The 20,633-nt window shown below is 37.3% G+C and overlaps 1 protein-coding gene and 1 long non-coding RNA gene across 5 annotated transcripts in view; one reads left to right on the forward strand and one right to left on the reverse strand.

Annotated features, from left to right (window-relative positions):
* Window positions 1-2,134: 2,134 nt before the first annotated feature.
* The window catches only part of LOC110040108 (uncharacterized), a 49,802-nt gene continuing 31,303 nt past the window's right edge, over window positions 2,135-20,633 (reverse strand). Inside the window, exons 19-20 of the mRNA XM_089271940.1 lie at window positions 4,721-5,071; window positions 2,135-4,397 (exon numbers count right to left, since the gene is read on the reverse strand). Coding sequence (XP_089128066.1) covers window positions 3,760-4,397; window positions 4,721-5,071 — 989 coding nt within the window. The 3' untranslated portion in view covers window positions 2,135-3,759. The remainder of the gene's footprint in view (window positions 4,398-4,720; window positions 5,072-20,633) is intronic.
* On the forward strand, window positions 14,470-16,326 carry LOC149104322 (uncharacterized). 4 transcript variants are annotated; one of them, XR_016201640.1, is made up of 3 exons: window positions 14,470-14,501; window positions 15,541-15,576; window positions 16,189-16,326. It is a non-coding gene; the product is annotated as an uncharacterized LOC149104322 (long non-coding RNA). The 4 variants fall into 4 exon arrangements; XR_016201639.1 differs by having other exon boundaries at window positions 15,716-16,265; XR_016201637.1 differs by lacking the exon at window positions 14,470-14,501 and adding an exon at window positions 14,680-14,967.

A 20,633-nucleotide genomic window follows, 5' to 3' on the forward strand; every position in this document is an offset into this window, starting at 1 on the left:
AGTCGAACACCATACTACTCGCATGTTTCCCGTACTGTCTGCGAACAGTAAAACAATGCTAAAATGCTAAAAGTGAATTTTAACAATTGATGAATTCAACAAAGTAATCATTGAAGTTTATATAACAAATGAAATCAGTCTTGCATTTTGATTGGTTCTCTCGTATGATCTATTAGAGGACAGACGCGTACATGACGTTAATATAAGAAACATTTCCCTCTGTTGTTGTTTTAAACGACGGAAATATTTTTCAGAATTTTAATACTAGTTTACGTGTCTGAGCGAAAGATACTGGTACAAGGACGTCTTGTCGAGGCTGTGGACAGGTACGAGAAACAGGAAAAAGAAAGAAAAAGCCGTTTCTTTTTTAGAAAATGACTCAGAGAAAATAAACTCGAGCAGTCTCAGTCGGCAGCTGAGCTAGACCAAACCAAAACACAATTGGTCTTGTAATTACTTCAAGGTAAGAAACCATTGCTTTGTCTCGAATTTAACAAACCCAATAACCAAAATGTTTATAAGATTAATTTAATTTAAAAAAAAATCAACTTTTCTCAGTCTCAAAATAATTGTTTAGTAAGATTAAGGTTTTCACAAAACCATTCCTTACAATGATGATGATGATAAAGATAATAATGTGGTACAAGTAAGAACATCAGTGACACACTCGGCTTGTTCTTACCACATTTTGACGTCATCTGTGAATAGACGCACGGCACATGGAATCAAGTTGTTAAATATTTGCGATAAATCAACTACATAGTATTCCACTCGTACTTGATAAAGTATGCTTTCTGAGTCACAGCAGAGTATTGCGATCTCAGACAATGAAATCTCCTCAACCGATATGAACAGAAAGAAAAGCTTTCAGCGTGAAAGTGTGGAAGTATACTGTGTTCACGATTTACGATTAAAGTTTGAAACAAGAAACAAGACGCTCCAAAAGCGTTTACTCGGGCTTAGTACCGAAATATCAAATCGTACTTAGCAAGTAAGATTACTGAACACAATAAAAACAAATAAAAAAAATCAGGATATTTTAACTTAAGAATTACGCTTAGATATTTACTATTCAATTTATTTCGTTTAGTATGTTCTCTTCATCCAATTGCCTGTTGTTTGCTTCAACTTCGAAGCTCTGTTTGCGACGATTCTTCATTTTTGTTCAACAACTGAAGTGTTTGTCTCAGCATGTTTGAACTCGTACCTGGCTCATTTATTGTTATCTCGCAAAAACGAGCGCGAACTTTGCTTATTTGGTAGCCTTTCGAGCAATTTCTAGGACGGACCTGTTCCGAAAACGATCGACATCTTTGTCTGTGAGATAAACGTATAATGCGTGATTCGTCTACACTTTCCCCACAAAACACAGCGTTCTGTATATTACATCGTTCACGAAGAGCAGAGACACGATAAAGCAATCTGTCGCATTCTCATCCCCAGTTTCCACGCTCTACGTCAGGAACGCCTGGCTTGCATTGTAACACTCGGGCTTTGCTGCGGAAGCACGAGTTATGAAGATAAGACACATCAGCACACTTTTAAGATGGGTAATTGCTTCACCATTCATTCTACAGTCTAGCCTCTTCCAGGAATTCAATAACCTTGAGGAACAGAGTAAAAAATGGAGCACAAAAAAAAATAGAAGGAAAGAGTCATCCCATGCTGAAAGTTGATTTACATATATACTGTATTTTTTTTTTTTTTTTTAGGTCATTTGACATGTCCAATAGCAACCGCATTTAGAAAAAGGCGACGAGCCAAATTTCGAATTTATATTATATTACATTGTCATCTGGATTAATTTCCATCAAGGTAGGTTATTTTCTAGTTAAATTCAAGATAGTGGATCAAAAATAACATCGTGACCAACAAACCGCAAACAAATTCCAGCACCACCTCCTCCCCCTTCCTTCCCCTCCCCTCTCTGTACATCGATATGGATATGCAAGTGGATAGAAATAATACATTGAACATTTTTTCACAAACAGAACCTCGCCATACCAATAACGGTTGAAACTGTTACAGGGAACTGGGCAAAGATCAGTTTAAAAAGATGAGGCAGTACTCTCGTTCCTTCAGGGAAACTACCAGATCCAGAGATAGTGTCCTTAAACGTATAAAAAGGTTATGATCATTGATACCCAGCACCTTTGTTTTATTTATTTCTTTATTTATTTTTAATTAATGTAGCTGGTAAAAACTGATTCTTAAACTTTCTCCTGTGAAATTATAAATTAGATATAGTGTCCTTAAACCTATAGATATAAAGCAAAAACAGTTATCATAACAATGATGGCCACTAAAAAAAAAATCATTGATATCCGACCCTTGTTTTTAGCTGGTAGAAACCACTTCCTACGAACAGTGCGTTTTCCTTATCAACGTTAAGCTGCACCTGTGAAACTATTAACTAGATACTGTCTCCTTAAACGTATATAACAATAAAAATCACCTTAAAACTCTTCGAAATAAAGTTTATCGTTTTCTGTTGTCATCTGGGGATGCGGATAACCGCAATATCGCGGAGAAAACCAAACTGGGAAAAAACGGATTGTAACAAACACACAGAAAAAAAGAACAAATACATGTATCACAATGTCAAAATTAATTTGCGTTGATGGCAATTTCGTTGTCATGAGGGCCAAAAAAACAAAAGCAAAACAAAAACAAACAAAAATAATAAAAATATCGCAATTTAAGTTAACCCATTACCCACCGCCTTGCTAAAAATGAAAAATGAATATGTGAAAATGTTAGCTTAGTCTCCTTGAAGTTGTCGCAAATTAACTTCACACAAATATACTTTGCGCCTTTACGACTCCTACCAAACATACCAAAGTAAATCTCGATTTGAACAAAACGCAATTTGAAAAAATAATTATCGAAAACTTCCATTAAATATGCCTCCATTTTGGTATGTTAGTCTCCAACGAATCCTGTGACTCAAGTTAAAATAAGTTGAGTCGAGAGCTTTCTAAGCCAAGACGGGAAGATGCGAGCAATTACTATTTTCCTTCCTTTTGTAAATCCATTTCGCAATGAAAATTAACAAAACTCAGATTAATTAAACTACATAACATGACCTCGTCGTCTATCTTATCAGTGGCATGGGTTTTTGGCAATCTAAGCGTTACAAACAACGCTTGCATCCTCGCCATGACCGCAGTTTTCCACTCCCCAACCAGCATGAGTACATGCAAATAGTGAAGCCTCGCCTCTCATGATATCCAAAAGCACCTTAATTAAGCCCTAAATATTATAAATCCCTACAAATCTTAAGTAACAAAGTAACCTTTGGTCATCAACGACTGGCCAAGAAATTGTGAGGAGCACCCGCTGAGGATATCTGCGAAATTTCTTGACATTAATCTATAGCGTTTAAACGGACTATGCACATGCAGTTTTCAGCTTGAACTTCTACTTATAAACGTCTCAGTTTACTGAGATCCTAAACTATGAAGTCAATGATTAAGAACGTCAAGTCTAAAAGAGAAAATGTATGGGATGTCCCCTCATTTTCTCTCGTGCTACCAAAGTAATTATCCTGCTGTATTGATAAAAAAAAGGCAAACAATCGCTGCATATATCTTCTTTAGACGAGAGTTATTTCTATGAATGGCATAAACTGAATCAAACTGAAATTTAGACTAACCTCTAGTTACTGTAGTGATATATATGTTGCTAAATTGGATAATCAACCAAAAGGGACCAGATACTGCATGATTAAACCTTTTTTTACGCAGAGTTTTTAGCAGTCTAAGCGTTACAAACAACGCTTGCATCCTCGCCATGACTGCAGTTTTCCACTCCCCAACCAGCATGAGTACATGCAAAGAGTGAAGCCTCACCTCCTTGACAGGCTACATCATCCATCCAGGTTGGTTCTGATCCCTGACCATATGCTGCCCTTTTAAGAGCGGAGGACGCGCTGGAGAAGCCAAGTTGACGACACACCACATTTGCGTCATTCATATCCCAGAGATCATCACACACTGTGCCCCATTGTCCGTTATGATAAACTTCAACCCGACCAGAGTTAATTCCACCGCCTGCCAAGCGAACCACAGAAGAGCCATAAGAGCACCTTACACTGGCGTCATTACTATGGGTACAAGCATTGTTTCCCCATCCACGGTGACTGCAGTCATAAATATATGACTCGCTCCCTGAGCATGCTACGTCATCCATCCATATGGGACCGGTTCCCTGTCCATGAGTTGCGCCACTGTATACGTGCGAGGCCTGTGGGAAACCAAGCTGCTTGCACAGCACGTTGGCGTCATTTATATCCCAACCATGATCACATATGGTGCCCCACTGATCGTTGTAAAAGATTTCGACTCTACCGGTTGATAAAGTACTTCCACTGATACGGACGCTTCCTTGTGAAATAACTATTGAGTAAAATGTTTCAAAATGTAAATTATCATGGAGGTAAATGTAATTGCATATTTAATTTAGAAACAAAAAAATGAGCGAATATATAAATAACACTTACAGTTCGAACAATAGAGCAATAAGAACTAAACAAAATGCGAGAATAATTTGACGTATTATATAAATAGCCACTATGACCACATCTTCGTACTAACAAGTTTAGTATGTGATAAGTTTAGTTTTGACAAAATACTTTCGTGTTCAAGTTTTTGTATCTGGTTCCTTGATAAAAATTTTGACTGTCACTTCATAATAAGGATGTTTTTGCATAACAACGTACCTCGGTAATGTGCGAGAAATCCTTGATAAGTTCCTGAGCCATCAGATGTAAACCTCACGTAAAGATTTCTGGATGAACTTTGAACGGGTGAAGGGAGAGAAGATCCGCTAAATGTACCAATCAGAGGAGAGGAAGACGATCCACCATCGTAAACTGTTACGAAATCAGCGGACGGTTGAGTGTTAAAACGAAGAAAAGTAAGTTCAATCTCTGCATTTGAACTTAAATCCCACCGGCAATCCAGATTATTGCTGTAAGACCCAGAAAGTCGATTCGACTTGATCTGTCCATCTGTGTTAGTTTGACTCATCAACAAATTTGCACAGGAGCTTGTTGCACTTACAAACGGTGCTGTCAAATGAAAACAAAAAAAGTTACAAGACCTTAATCGAAGTAAGTAACATTTAAAAGCAACTATTGTATCACTGATTTCAGCTTCAAAGTTACGCAAAGAACGTTCTTCACTTTTTAAGATTGACCGTCCATAAAAATCGACCAAAATCGACTTTTGGTGGCACAGGTCGAACTATCGATTTCACTCATACTTTGCCCATAGATAGGCCCTATAATAAGAAGACAAACGGACTGAAGTTAGTTTCTTCTAATACAGCTTTGTTTGGTAGAATTTTGCACAAAAATCGATTTTTCCCTGATTGGACTCAAAATCTATTTCCGGTTATGCTGAATCTTCTGGATATGATCACGTGGCGCACCACACAACAGCTACTTGAGATTATTGCAATGATTTTTATATTAAGTCCGAGTCTTCATGATACTGAACGAAAAATAATTAAAAAATAATATAAATATAAATAATATAAATCCCGAAACGAGATCAAAAAGGCATTGAAAATTTTGCAATGAGCTATAGCACCAGAATATGGCCTTATTTTTTCTATGGACCATAGCTTTAAATGCCATAAAAACACTTTCTACGGGTTAACAATACAACCACCTGATAAAAACAAAGTGAAACCTTTGAGCCAGACTGGCTCACAGCTGCTGAAGCTTATCCCGGTTGTCTTGGCATGAAGCGGCTAGGAGTACTTCTACTACCCATGGACGGGATGTTAGTCCATCGCAGGTCACTCCCCCGCACTTTGTTTGGTTTCCCCAGCAAGTCGCTGGTACCCATTTATACTCCTGAGTACTTAAGGAGAGACTGGGCACTAGTAGGTTAAATCACGTTTTTCTCAAAATCTACCCTTATGACCCGACCACAAAATTTCAGGAATAAGAAATTGGCTCTGATTTAGCATTCATGCAAAGTAAAATAAAAATCTGTAAAACAGATTTTTCGCAAACTAAGAAAATTTGAAATCAAAAATAGCTCAAAATCTGTCTTACAGATTTTTTTTAAAATGTTGGCTCTAAACGTGATTCACCCTAAAGAAAGACTGTGAAAATTTCATAATTGGTTGTACGGTAGGTTTTCGAACAAACCTCAATCAAAGACTAGCTTTTACAACCTTGGACGAGAATTGAATTGCGCATGCCCTTTATTTAAGCGCGCGCTCATATGACGCCATGTATCGCGTGCGGGAAAGCAAGATTAATTTAGAACTCTTTTACCGGTTGTTTATCGAGTTTTTTTTTTTTTGTCATATTTTTTTGGCCCTAGTCTGAAACACATGTTTGAACGGAGTTTTAAACTATTGATATGTATACTGAAGTGATTTAACGCCTTTCAAGTGCTGAAGTGGTTTTTGTTTCTTCTTAGGGTTACCTGGGTAATTTGTGCACGCGCGATTAAAACTGACACCCGACAAGCAATTATAGCGCGCGCTACTAGTCGCCAAAAGACTGTAGTCAGCCACCTTAGTAATCTGCGCTCGCTCAAAGGAAAACCTAAGTGGTTTTCGATTTTTATGACGTCAACATGAGCACAAAAAGGAAAACTGACAGTGAATTTTCTCGCGTTTCCATCGGCGAATATTTTTAAAATTTGGCTCAGCTGTAACCACATACAGTTCCTATAAAATACCCTATTTTTGTTAAAATCTGTCAGACCTAACGTAATATATTTCGAAGAATGATAAATTACAGAATGAACAACCCTGACTTTTTGCCAATTCAAAATGTCAGGCAATATCATTTCCATGATGTGGCAAAGTATGAAAAAATGTCACCGAAGGAAAGTATAAATATTAAGGAGTTTAGGCCGAAATGAGGAATATATCTGCCTGCCATTAGATGAGATGTTGCCATGGTAACGGCCTTAATCCAAAAATTGACAACCAAACAATAAGCCTTATTTTAACAGTACCCACACTGGTAAATCTCTACGGGAACATTTAAAGAGAAATTAACTAAGTTTCCTTTTCTAACTCGCGCTCTATAGGGAGGGTGTTCGTAAATTCTCTAGGGGGCTACCTTAAAACCATTTCCCCAGATATATTTTTTGATGTCCGAACAGGTGGGTTAGTGAAGGCGCGGTGGCCTCATGGTTAGTGCGCTCGTCCCCGGATCGAGCGGTCCGGATTTGAACCCTGGCCGGGGACATTGTGTTGTGTTCTTGGGCAAGACACTTTACTCTCACAGTGCCTCTCTCCACCCTGTCGTTCGTTTTGGCCATTTGTTGACGTTTAATTGTTCAAGTTTCACACAGAATGGTTAAAGACTTCAGCAAACAGTAAATAGAGAATAAATAATATCTTGGAACAGTTTTGAAAAGAGTTAGAAGTTGGGCTGTTATAATCCATCAAAACTGTAGTAAGCCGCCTAAGTGGCTCCCTATAGTTTATTGACTGCGCGCGAGATGATTTCGAAAAACGCGAGATGGCGCGAGCTTTCGAAATTCTACGGGAAAGTCGCGGGCGAAATCAAGCAGTAAAATGCCGACAAACATGGCGTCCACATTTTTCAAATCTGTTTATCACAAAAGTTACGTGAATCTCCTTTGGTTTCCAAATGTTTATCGACCGATTAGAAGAATCCTGCCCTTCTGTACTTTATTGAAGGTGATTCCGTAGTAAAAGAACCCAACATAGATTTCCGAAGAAACTTGGTATGCTGTTGTTACAGGACAAAAAGATATTAAAAGCGTAATAAAAAGAGGGGGTCACCGTGCTTGTTTTCATGCCACAATGCTGACAAATACGGTTATCTAGGTGACTCTTGGTAATCTCCGTGCGCAACAAATAAGCTCGATTATTTTTCAATGCAGCGTGTTTTATCACATAGAGTTTGACTTTCTTTGATTGTTTATTCATCTTTGTCCCAGAAAAAATGTCTTCAATTACCCTGCATATTTTTATTCTTTAAAGGAAACATAATTTGGACATGCGCTGTTGCGCCCGTTATGTCTCTCTCTGTAGTATTTATTTCATTTGCCAAAAAATGTAGCCATAGAGTTTTGCTAATTTTTTTTCTTACTTATTAAGGATATTGTTCTCATTGAAATCATGATATAAAAAGTGGGGATCACCGTGCTCGTTTAAGAGAAAAGGAGCATTTATCCTGCCTGCGTGTTTCCGGATGACCTTCGCAATTGTTTTAGCGTGTTGAAAAAATGCCACAACAAGTTTGATTGTCTCATTAATGAGATGTTACTCATTAAACAATTACGACCGTGTTTAAATGTACAATCAGACTCAGTTCGCGCTAAGGTCTTTGTCCAACTTATGCAAATTAGTAACTCTGAAGTCTTAGTTACTCTTGAAATCGCATATTTAATTAGTTTCCCTTGACAATGGCGCCAAGATGTCGCCGAAACGTCGAATTTGTCTATCGTTAGTTTTTGCCTGTATATGTTTATCTAAATCATTGTTGATTAGAATATCTCGCTAATGACGCGAAAATCGTGCGCAGTAGGGATGCCCAGTGCAAAACAGGAGAATGACCTTAAAGGAGGAAATTACGAGGTATGGAGGAGTTTCAACCAAAGAAACTGATTTGGTTGATCGCCACGATCATCGCACGGGGCGAGACAAAGTCATATTTTACCACACGTATTTGCAGTCCGTGGCGTTGTTTGTGGAGCAGACAGCAAATAGCCAAGATACGAGAGATAAGGATTCCGCTAAATCTGGAATGAGCCAGGATGTTACTCCCCAACAAGCTAAGTCGCGTAACGAGCTCGCAGAGCACGAATATGCACTTCGGGAATACGAAACAACGAAACACAACAAAAAAACAAGGTCGAATTATACCAGTCATCATTGCTCATTTACAAGACGCTAGCCGTCCATAGGGTAAGAATTCTTTCCTCTAAATTCTCCCCGCTAAAAATGTGTCATAATACTGCGAAAAGTAGCTTTAGGTAGGACATATGAGCTAAACACGATTCCTCTCCCACTCGCACGCGCCAGTGACGCCAGTGGGTCACTGATACGCATGCGCGCGTTGTCGTCTTGAAATTTTATCACGTCACAAAGAAACCAACGAAGAAAAAGAGCGCTCATTTTTCTCGCGTTTCCTGTGGTGAAATTTTGCGAAAGTTCGTACACCTCATGATGTAGATGCCTACTTCACAATATCATTTTTTTGACAGAATTTTATTTAGGCATTTCTCTTTTTTTAATCGAAAAAGGAAGGTTAAGGACTTTAACGAATCTACCAGATTTCTCAGAATCAGGGTAGTATTCCACACGCTTTATCTCTCGAACGAAGTCGGTAACCCCCAACTTTTTTTGTATTTCCGACACAAGTAGGTCGTTATCTGACTGCAGCAGAAATGAACAAATCTATCGACAGGACAATTTTCGCGTTTACGTCCTTAAGTAGCTCGCCTAGACCTGAGGTTTCTATCAAGTTTGCCTTAAATCCGCCGTTGGCACTGGAAAATTTGAACCATTTACAGACTTCTGGAAAGTTTGTTAAATGTCTGTAAAATGTTCACATTTCCTTTGTAAATTTCAATGTCTGTAAATTTGCACACTTACAGAGATTTTATAATCTCTATAAAAAGTCTGTAAATTTCAGTACGTGTTTCGCTTTCAGATCGCATAAAATGTCCGTGAAATGTAGCTATTTTTCTTGCATTTTTTTTGTAAAATTTACAGAGATTTTATAGCATATAAAGAAATCTCTGTAAAATCTCCACGTTTTCTCTGTAAAAAGGGCAGGAGAAAAAATCTCTGTAAAATCGAAAGCATAAAATCTCCATAATATGTCTGTAAAATTTAAGATAAAATAATATCATAAAATGTTGGTAAAATCTACACAAATAAACTGAATATAATGCCACACAAAAGTACACATAATGTCTGTAAAATGTAAGCATTTTATTGGTATAAATCTCTGCAAAATGTTCACATTTTCTCTGTAAAATCAGCCTGTACAAAAGGAAATGGTACAAAAGCCATAAGACATAATCTCAATAAAATCTATGTAAAAAGTGAACTGAACATTGCATAAAATCTTAGTATAATGTACACAAATAAACTACACAACAGGTCAAACAAAAGTACACATAATCTCTGTAAAATCAATAGGACGGTATTGAGAACCAGAACATTATCTTATTAAACTTATTACAAGGTGACCTTGTAATAAGTTTAATAAGATAATACGATAATAATAAGATAATACAAATACAAAGCTCTCCTAAGGAGAGCTTTGTAAACAGCAAACTAAGGATTGTGGCAGGTACACACAAAATATAATAACCTTTGTGTCTTTCAATAACAAATAAATTCTGAAGTTCAAAGTTATGTAACTAACAATTGAGATTTATGCTGCACATATCAAAATTATGACACAAATGAAAGGACCTTGGGAACGAAGATACATATTCAAACAAACTGGATCAAACTGGTGCCATGACCTTTTTAACCATCGGAAAATTTTTGTTTCCTGAGATATTCCCAAGATAATTGACAGCACTGCAATGTGGTAATATCTTCCCATCAATGAAGGCATATCTGAGCGGTTTTAAATTGAGTATTGTAAAATCAAACCATAGTTAAACCAAAACCAAGACCAAAGTACTTGCCTGATTACTTAATTCGACACTCAATTGTAAACTGCTCGTGAGAAATTAAACTAATAAGTCCACCTTGATGATAATTTTTTTACAGTACTGTTCAAAACCATTACTAATACTACTAATGTTAATACTACATTATTAATAATAGCTGATTTAAAACACTTGTCTAAAGTTATATCATAGCAATAAGAAAAATTCAATCTGCAATATCAGCAATCAATAATACAGTCAAAGCTCTCCCTGCAGCCATCTCGAGAATTCAAAAAAGAGCACTTATAAACAACCAGGGATTGAAAAAATGTAACCTGGTTTTTTATGTGAACTTTTAGCATAATGCCTGGGACGTGTACATGTACATGTAAATGGTCCCTCTCTCGTGTGAGCTTTCAGCATTCAATTAGCCTGGAGCATGTAAATGTTCATTTGTAATATTCTCAGCAGTTGCATATATTCTAAAAATAATTGCCTTTGATACATGGAAGAGACTCTTGGATTAACAGGTACATTGTAAGGTAGCTACACGTACAAGTTTCAGATTGAAAACTGCAAATCTCTTATTTGGATGATAAAAATATTGCACACTCCTTTAATGGCTGCTTTAAAGAGCTTTAAAATAATTTATGAACAATTAGATTAGCTGGTACTTCCCAGAGGTGGTCATGGTTGCTAAGGGAGAAGATCCTTACGAGAGCTTTTGATTGCAGGGTTTGTGTGAGGGTCCAATTCAAAAGGGGGTCAAAATATGGTTGTAACTACATGAACCCATGGGTCAGAAACAGTTACAGTTATGCAAAAAATGTTTGCATAACTGTAAAATATACTTTAACCTCTCACTAAGGATACCTCAACAATAAGGACAGCTTATTTGGTCCCAGAAAAACCAGAATTACTATAAACTGCACCTCTACAATAATTATGGACACCTCCATAATATGTACACTCAGCTAAATATTTGTGTCATCTGAGTGACTCAAGAGGAGCTTTCTTAATGCTTAACCAGCAAACATTCATTAAATGATTTATTCCTAACTACTCACATCTAGTAGAATTCTACTAGTATGCTAATGCAAATGCTGTAATCTGATTGGCTGAACCATTGCACACTATCAGCCATTAGAGCTCCGTGGCTTGGTGTGGTTGATAAAATTTCAATGTTTTCTCGTTTCTCCAAAGTTGTGAAAGAGCATTTGGGAACAAATGGATAATTAAATTCCTGAGAAGACCGAAGAAGGACATTCACAGTTTCTTGAATTAAAAGAAAAACTTGAATTTTTTTAAAGAAACTGATAAGCGTGCACCCCCAACTGAAAATGTCAAATTGACAATTCAGTCCGCATGAATTCTCGAAAGTGTGAAGTTCAATATCAGACCAGACAGATTTGGAATCGGTACTTGAAGCAAATTTCAGTTAGAATTCTCGATTTCTATGAGGTGATAGTTGATTTGGCCTTGGGCCTCATCAGCTATCACCTCATAGAAATCTTGAGCTCATAATCTAATTGTCAAGTAGTGTTATCAAATAAAATTAGTTAATCTTGGCAGTGCTATATACACATACATTTAAATATAGTATACATTTATAACAATGGAATAGCCTCCTGAAGCTTGATAGTATTTCCACATTTCTTGTAATGTTATTCTTTCTATTCTACATGTGAAAGAAAGGAGAGAAAGCAATGTTATCACTACTACATAAATGCCCAACATTCGTAACAAAAGATGCATGTAAATCACAACAACAAGTGCATGTACTGTCGAACTGCTTAACAGTGCAGATGGCCAGTCTAACAATCCATTCTTTTCTAAATCAGTATGAAAGACCAAATGTTTATGTATAATACTTTACTTACAATAGTTGTCTAGGTAATTGCTGAATATCTTGCATATGAATATCAAGGAGCAATGTGCATTTTAATTGACAGCTGCAATACCATTATATTGGTTTGGCTGAGGGATACAATTAAGTGCCCTCACAGATCATCTTTCAAATTATTAGCAAATTCCAGTTGATTCTTATTTATGATCAATTACTAAGAATAGACCTACATTGAATAGATGACACCATCAACATTTTTTGGGTTTCTTTATTATACATGTATAAAACAGATAGATTCTATGTTGCTGTGCATCTGTTCAGTAATTGATCACGCAAGACATGACAAAATCTGGAAAGAACATCAGTGACACACTTGGCTATCACATTGTGTGTCACTTGTTTGTTCTTACCACATTTTGGTGTGATCAGTTACTGAACAGATGCACAGCAACTACATTTTGACCCCTGTTAAACAGCCAACCTCTGGGAAATGGATAGTTTCCACTTAAAGGGGGCTGACCACTTAATAGAGGTGAAAACAATAGAAAAGCCCTCATCAAGAATTTGATAACTGGCCGCCTAATTGGGGTGGGTGTTTAATAGGTGGCTGCATAATATGGGTTCGACTGTATTTGTTAACTTGACACACAGTCAAACCTCCTGTAAGCGACAACTATCCAAAATTTGAAGCCCATGTGGTTGCTTACAGGAGGTGGTCGCTTATGAGAGCTTAGACCATATTGCGTCAACATTTTGCCTCATTAGCTTATGGTTAACAGTAAGGACTTACATGTACCCGATGCACCAATGCCCATCTAAACCCTTGTAATTTTAGTAGCCACAAAAATATCTCATCTTTCCTAAGTATTTATTCAGAATATCATGGTTTGCTTCTGATAAACTACCTACACCTGTACACGTACATATACATGTTTATAGGTTGATCAGAATAACATCTTATTATCCCATTTTTTTTCTCTGTTTTCTGTCAAGTGGTCGTTTACAGGAGGTTAAAAACACAAGATTTTAAACTTTTAGCTCTAAAAGTGATTGTGGTCACTTATGAGAGGTGGTCGCTCACAATAGGTTCGAAATATAGTCCCGTACGAAACGAGCAGATCTGCAGCAGATCTGCAACAGATCTGTTTTGACAAAAACAGATCAACTGCAGACTAATTTATAGTCTGCAGAGTCTGTTTTCAGTCTGCTGCAGACGTTGAGCTTGAAAACTCTTCCCGATTTTAAGACTGCAGACGAAAACAGACGAACAACAGATCTGCAGAATATCTGCAGCGTCTGCAGATGATCTGCAACACGTTGAAGTCCAAAAACCGGATCGATAGACCATTCATTGTATCGTCACTTCGGTATAAACCTTAGTTGGATCAGTCATGACTGGTTCGTTTTGAGATGAATAAAATAGTTCAATTCTACGAATAAAAAGATAGTCGAACATTGAAAATGCGTAAATAAGAGGCATAAATGGTCAGCCACTTACGTACAACGTGCTAGTAAATCAAATGTTATACGTCAATTGAACACTTAAATTAAATGATAAATACACTTTCGACCTTAATTTATTCTTATTATATAGGGATTAGACACATATGCCTAACACATTCTTTCAATAAAATTTAAGAGCACTGCAGGGCACATTGGTGTTAAATTCCCAGTTCCAAATGCTCAGGGAAAAGCATTTCATCGATCGACATATCAGTGTTGATAGAACAACGATACGAAAGTTGAAGTCAACACGTGAATGAATCATGAAAAGTGGAATACGATGGTTAAATTTCTGTACTATGATTATTTTTCTTATACCTACAACAGCTTCAAAACATAAGGAGACGTTCTTAAAATCTTGATGTCTTCTACGCCCCGGAAATGGCAGAGGTGAAATACATCACGTTTCAAACCATCATTATCTTACAAGAATGAATCAGTAACGCAGACCCTGATTTGCATAACCGGGTGACCTAAGTGGCATGTTTGTTTGTAACAAGAAATGTGATGCCTCAATTTGGGGGTATAAACATGTAAGTATATCGCAGCCATGAAGAAAATGAAATAAATGTACAAATTATCTTTACCTTTATTTGCTGTTCTCGACAAAGAGAGAAAACCACAAGTGAAATCTCATCGGCCGCTGCGAATATGACAGATTTTCCTGGCTGATACCCGACACCTGTCACACTTGAACCGTTCAATAAGAGTAGGAGATGTTGCTGACACTGATATTCCTTTCAGTTGAAGTGTCACATTCAAAGTTTGCGCGCAAACAAGACAGTCTGTAAGAAATTGCTTTTTGACATAAAAAGATGGCTTTTGCTATAGTTCTTTGGACGGAAGAAGATTTATATAGCGTCGCAAGTGCTTCACAGGTACATTATGCCGGAGAAATCTTCGAGGGCTTAGACGCCATGGCTGACTGGGAGGAGGGAAAGAAAGGAAGGAGGACCAGTAAAAATACTCCCTACCCAGGGAAAATTATTAAGACTGGAGGTTGGTGGTTTTTCAACTGTTTTGAGACCTCTTTTAATGTAACATTCCAGTTTAACTAAACTCTGATGATCGTTCAAAAAACAGGGTAATTATCAGAGGTGAACGGCAAATCGAGAAAAAATTTTATTCACAGCATTCTTCCCGAAATCATATTAACTAAGTTTGGAGTAACGGTGACGCGATTTACAGATTTTTACTGTTTGAGCAGATTTACGTGCACATTGCACATACATAGCTGTAGTTAATAGTAACATTTAAAGACCAGTTCAGGACGCTTGGAACATTTGAATGGGTAGTTTTTGAAATGAACAGGCAATCCAGCCATGCAATTTCTTAAGTAGAATAAATTAATTTTGGAGCGCAAAATAGAGGTAAATGTGACTTTATGAAGCCTGTGAGCTTTTATCTGTTGCTTCCTATAGATATTTATGTACAAAATATAAAATTTCTGGAAACAAACTGGAGTAGGACTGAGTGGCACTTTAGTTATGTAGTCAACTTACACAAGAAGGTTGGCAATTTTTGGGTTTTATTCTGACTTTCTGTACCTAAAACTATTCAACTCTTTTGTAGACTCTTCACAAGGCAGCGGAAACTAACTCCAACTCGGTAGGTTCAACAATCGATTTAATAACCAATTTAGTATTACAATCAAACCGTCTAGTAGTATTAGTAGTACAATCAAACTCGTGATATACGCACAGGCTAGTATTAAGCAGTTCTGTTCGATTTTAAATTTAATGATTAGGTTCGAGAACTTGCCGTCTGGTAATCAAGATGAGAGTAAAAAATACTACGTTGCAGGCCCTGGGAAGCAAGAACTTGTGCCAGGATCTGGAATCTACATATCCTCAGCTAAACTTAACTCCATTCACATACAGTCAATGCGATAAAGACCCCAAGAAATTATACTTGCTGTTAATTGAAGCCTTCTTCAGTGAGGAGACTCTGGCAACAAGTCTTGCCCATGGCTCCCGAACACAGACAAGCAAAGCGGGTGTGCTTCATTAGTAAGGCTCTGAATCAAGATGTGGTGAAGACTTTAAAGGGCAAGGGCATCAGGCAGTAACCTGTAGAAACATACGTACACAAACACACATGATCAGAGATGATGTGTCGCATTTTTGTAATCATATTGCTATAATTGCGATAATAATAAACTGACTACTTTTAAAAGTAATACATACATGTAGTTTACTAATATATTTTTATTTTTTATAGCGTATGTTGGAAGGTTTGTCACTCTCAACGAACTGGAGTTTTCCGTATCCCAGATGAACCGCATTTTAACAAACAAAGTTGGAACAGCCAAAAGAAAAAAACTCAGGGAAGTATAGATAAGCTGTAACTAAATAAGAATGGAAAGTTCTACCAAAGTACATGTATTTTTGTGACCGTGACCGTCTCTACGAAATGAAAACAGCTCACAGTTTTTCTCTCAGTATCAGTATAATATAACAATATGTATCCAAGTTATTTATTTCTTCCTTTGGCTTGAAAAGTGCAAAATTGATATTACACTGATGTGAGGCTAAATGCTTAAATCATCGATAAAACTCCCTCAGTAGTTTTTTTCATTTTGGTGCGAACAAAAAACAGATATCAAGATAATTCTTCACTCAGTAACTTGCAGTGCTCGAATTGCCGCGTGACATACTTATTGTATTTTGGACTTAAAAAATGAAGAAAACATTTTGCGAGAAAATGGGCTTATTGAAGCAATAGGAGAAGTTGTTGAACGGAAAAAAAAATGTAGTTTTTTCATAATGCGATCGAACAATGTAAACAAATGAGTATTAGTTGAGCGAAGAGAATGAAACATTTTGTCGAATCACTAAAAATATTTACAAAGAGTTAGTAATTTCGCAGAGCATGGATTAAACTCATGTTTAGTTTTTGTTTAGAGCAGTGTGTGAATCAAGTTATTTGCGGGTGTATTATGTTTATTCCGAGTATTTGGATGTGTGCTGTTGAACACACGAAATCTACAACGCTTGACAGTAAACTCATTTATTGAGAATACTGTATGTCTTGAAACATCTGGATTTACTCACTGCAGTGACTTAGAAACCGACCTTATGAAAAGGTCACACTAAAAGTAACATTTAATCATTGGTCGCATATCGTGAATAATCTTTTGACTGGTCTGTAAAAACTGAATATGCTAAGTTGGCTTTAGGTTTTACTTTTATTGCTACCTACTAGAATACAATGCACTATCTAAACTTGTTACAAATGTGTAAGCATACTTTCTCAGTATGCTTTAACAGTGCGGGTCAGGATTCCGTCAGTGTTCCGTAAACTCTTGGTAGCGACCTCTCTTAATTACGGTCTTCGCTCGGCCCTGGTGTGCTGGAATATTAGTGGCGCATGTTCGGAACAAGCCGTTCAGGGATCGAAGGTTAGTGCACCATAGACTTTAGGCCACAGTAGAATGCTGCAACGTGAACCGAGTACCTAATAAACAAATATTTTTGATATCTGTTGATATATGTAAGTAAGCTACGAAGCGAATGAAAAAAATGATACATAAGGCGAACAAAAACTCGATAAGCGGTCGCTGTTGTGCATTATTTATGTACTCTATGACTTACCTCTCGTTCCTTTAAACTGGCTTCATGTCAAGCAGGTGCCGAGCACAGACGAGAAGGAAATGAATCTCACTTAGTATCCAGTTTACCCGATCTCGTTTCTGTAAATAACCTGCCAAGCGAACCAAAAAAAGCACGCGAAGCCTAGCCTGCGAGCAAGTTCCCTTGTTGCTCGCAGGCTACGTGAAGCCTAGATTTTTTGAAAGGAGTGCTTGCTACCCGAGGTTTTTTTTATTCATTTGGAATATGTGGAAAATGTCACGCTAAGAAAATACTTTAAATTCCTGCTAGTGATATTATTTGCTTTATCTGTCAACATTAATTGTTTACTTTTGATGAATAACAAACCGACCTCCTCTGTCTATCTTTTAAATAAACGTTGTTTGATTGGTGCATTTTGTGGGCTTTTTGTTTAACATGATAGGCTGATTTCGTCTGCAGAGCGTCTGCAAATTTGCAGACTTGTTGCAGATCATCGCTGCAGACGCTCTGCAGACATTCTGCAGATATTCTGCAGACATTCTGCAGACATTCTGCAGATGATCTGCAGATAATCTGTAGATCATCTGTAGATTATCTGCAGATCTGCTACAGATGTGCCAGCAGATCTGTAACAGACTATAAACAGATCTGCTCGTTTCGTACGGGGTGATTTGATATGGAAACTTTTGGTATTTTAGAAAACTGGTTGCTTACAAGAGGTGGCTGCAACCTCAAATTAAAATCCCTACTAAATCCTGATTTAATTACTGCACACAATGCACATGAGAAACAGCACTGTCAAAATATTAGGGACAAACAGACCTGTTGATATGGGTCCTGCCTATGAATAATTTGTTGCTATCTGACAGGCAGAAAGTGTAGTACAGGAGTTGAGGTGGCATATTTCAAGATAACATACAGTATTCACTGTATTTATTTAGGAGTACACCACCTTTTCCTCGCTAGCAATAAGTAACAATTATTCACCAAAGTGGAGGTAAATATCCACCACTTTCACCAACACTGAGGTGAATAATTATTTTAGTATATACCACACAAGCTGGATAACTAGCAGACCAAAGAGTAACTTTATTTGAGACAGGAAGCCATTTTGTTTTTCTTTGGCTGCTCAGAGGTGAATAGTACTTGGCTAATCACCTCCGAGCTAGCCAATCAGCGTGGGCAAAAAGTACTCACTTGTGTGGTATATTCTAATCAATATTTTTTGCTGTTATTTTCGGGGCGGTGCCTAACAAGGGCGGATGCAGCAGTCAAATTTTAAACAATTTTAATTTATTCAATATTGCTATTATTTGAATGGAAATGAGACCATTTCAAACAAATCTGGCCAATATTGATTTGTATTAATGGGCCACAGCAACTGGCAAATGTTAACAATAATTACCGAGGCCATTGACTGAATTTTAATGTCCACGTCTATGAAGTGACTTTGTGATTATTTTATTAATAATTTAAGATAAATGTTTTCAAGCCATATCCATGATCGGCCACATTTGAGTAGAGGTTGACTTTGTACAACAGGTGAAAATGGTATAATCTTCATAATTAAGCGTAGAGGGAATATATAACTTTCACAGTATGACTAGTTGGGGGAAGATTGAGCAAATACCCCGACAAGTGATGTACAAGTACATGTAAGACTCTGCACTGCCCCAGGTAAGCTTATAAAGTAAACCATCGTACCTCCACATAAATGTACACCTAATGAGCTTCTACTAAATAAACCAAACAAATCTGCTACGAACTTACCAACAAAGATATTCTACATTATCAACGTACCTCAGTAGTCCAGAAGCAGCAAGAGTACCATATACGCCGTTGTGAAATGGCGAGGCAAGATTCAAAAATGGCAGATGATTTCACTCTGTTCACTCTACGAAACTCGAGATCTGGGCAGAAAAAGCCGAACAGATCTGAGATCGTAGTAAGAAGATTCCGTTTACGGCCAGTCCTACTCACAAAAGAAGCGAACTCTGACTTGGTTCAATAGAAGTGTAACTTCTTTGCGTGAAACTTGTAATTCAGATCGTTAAAACGAGCGCCACAAAACGAGCTTGAGTACTCAGACCTACTCGACCAAAGCTGTTACATTAGCCGCTGCTCCGAAAATGAGCCAGCATTTTCTTCCATCTCTCAGTTCAATCGCTACCTACCAGCCGGGAGCTCCCAAATTTTAGGGAATTACTGAACAAATTGAGATAGGCTTTCAATTCGTGCAAATCATACTAACCAGAAAAAATATATTTGTTTCATTACGGCGTAGAAACAAAGTCCGTTGATTGATCGATGGCCGATTGTATTTGAAAACTTAATAGATCGTTTTCACGTGACGTCATCACTTTCGAAAATCCAAAACTAAGGAGCCACCAAAGTTTTTATCCTCATCAGGCATAAGAGGCGGTATATTTATATCCGTTTACAATTTTACAGCTCAATAGCATGCTTCGTTTGGAATCCAGAGCATTTTGAATTTCAGGGTTATGGAGGTGCGTGACACAAGGCTAAGATCGAGTTTGTCGAAAAATATATACTTATCTCATGATTTTGAGCCTTTTTAGAACTTAGAGCATTATGAAAAGTGCTTATGTAAATGCATGTTTGATCAGTACTGATAATCACTCGCCTAGATAGCCAAAGTAAGTTCCAGATGTTTACACTATTTTCCGGCCGCCATATTGGTGTACCACGGAGATACACCAACATGGCGTTTTCATACTGGGCTCTGCAAAAATCTGCGAAACATTTCGACGAATATCTGAAGTTTGGGGAAGCGCACAGGTCTAAAACCTGGAGAAGTGTCTTATTTAGTTATCTTCTATAACATCGTAAGTTCATAGCTTTTTCCACTGGATGGTTTTCGATTTATTTTTTTATTGCGTGACAGTGAAAACGATCTATAAACCATCCACGGGATTTACCTGTAGAGTATATGAAACGCCTTTTAAACCATTTTATTAAAGTTTTGCGTAGTAAAAGAGCCATTGAGTCTAAAATAAATGTATTTGTTGGATTACGCACGTAGAAGTGTTGTTGCACTCCCATAGCAACAGAATAATTAATTCTTTATGACTG

This window comes from Orbicella faveolata, unplaced genomic scaffold (assembly GCF_042242905.1).
Source record: "Orbicella faveolata isolate gen_17 unplaced genomic scaffold, um_ofav_v1 contig_34, whole genome shotgun sequence".
NCBI classification, from domain to species: Eukaryota; Metazoa; Cnidaria; class Anthozoa; order Scleractinia; family Merulinidae; genus Orbicella; species Orbicella faveolata.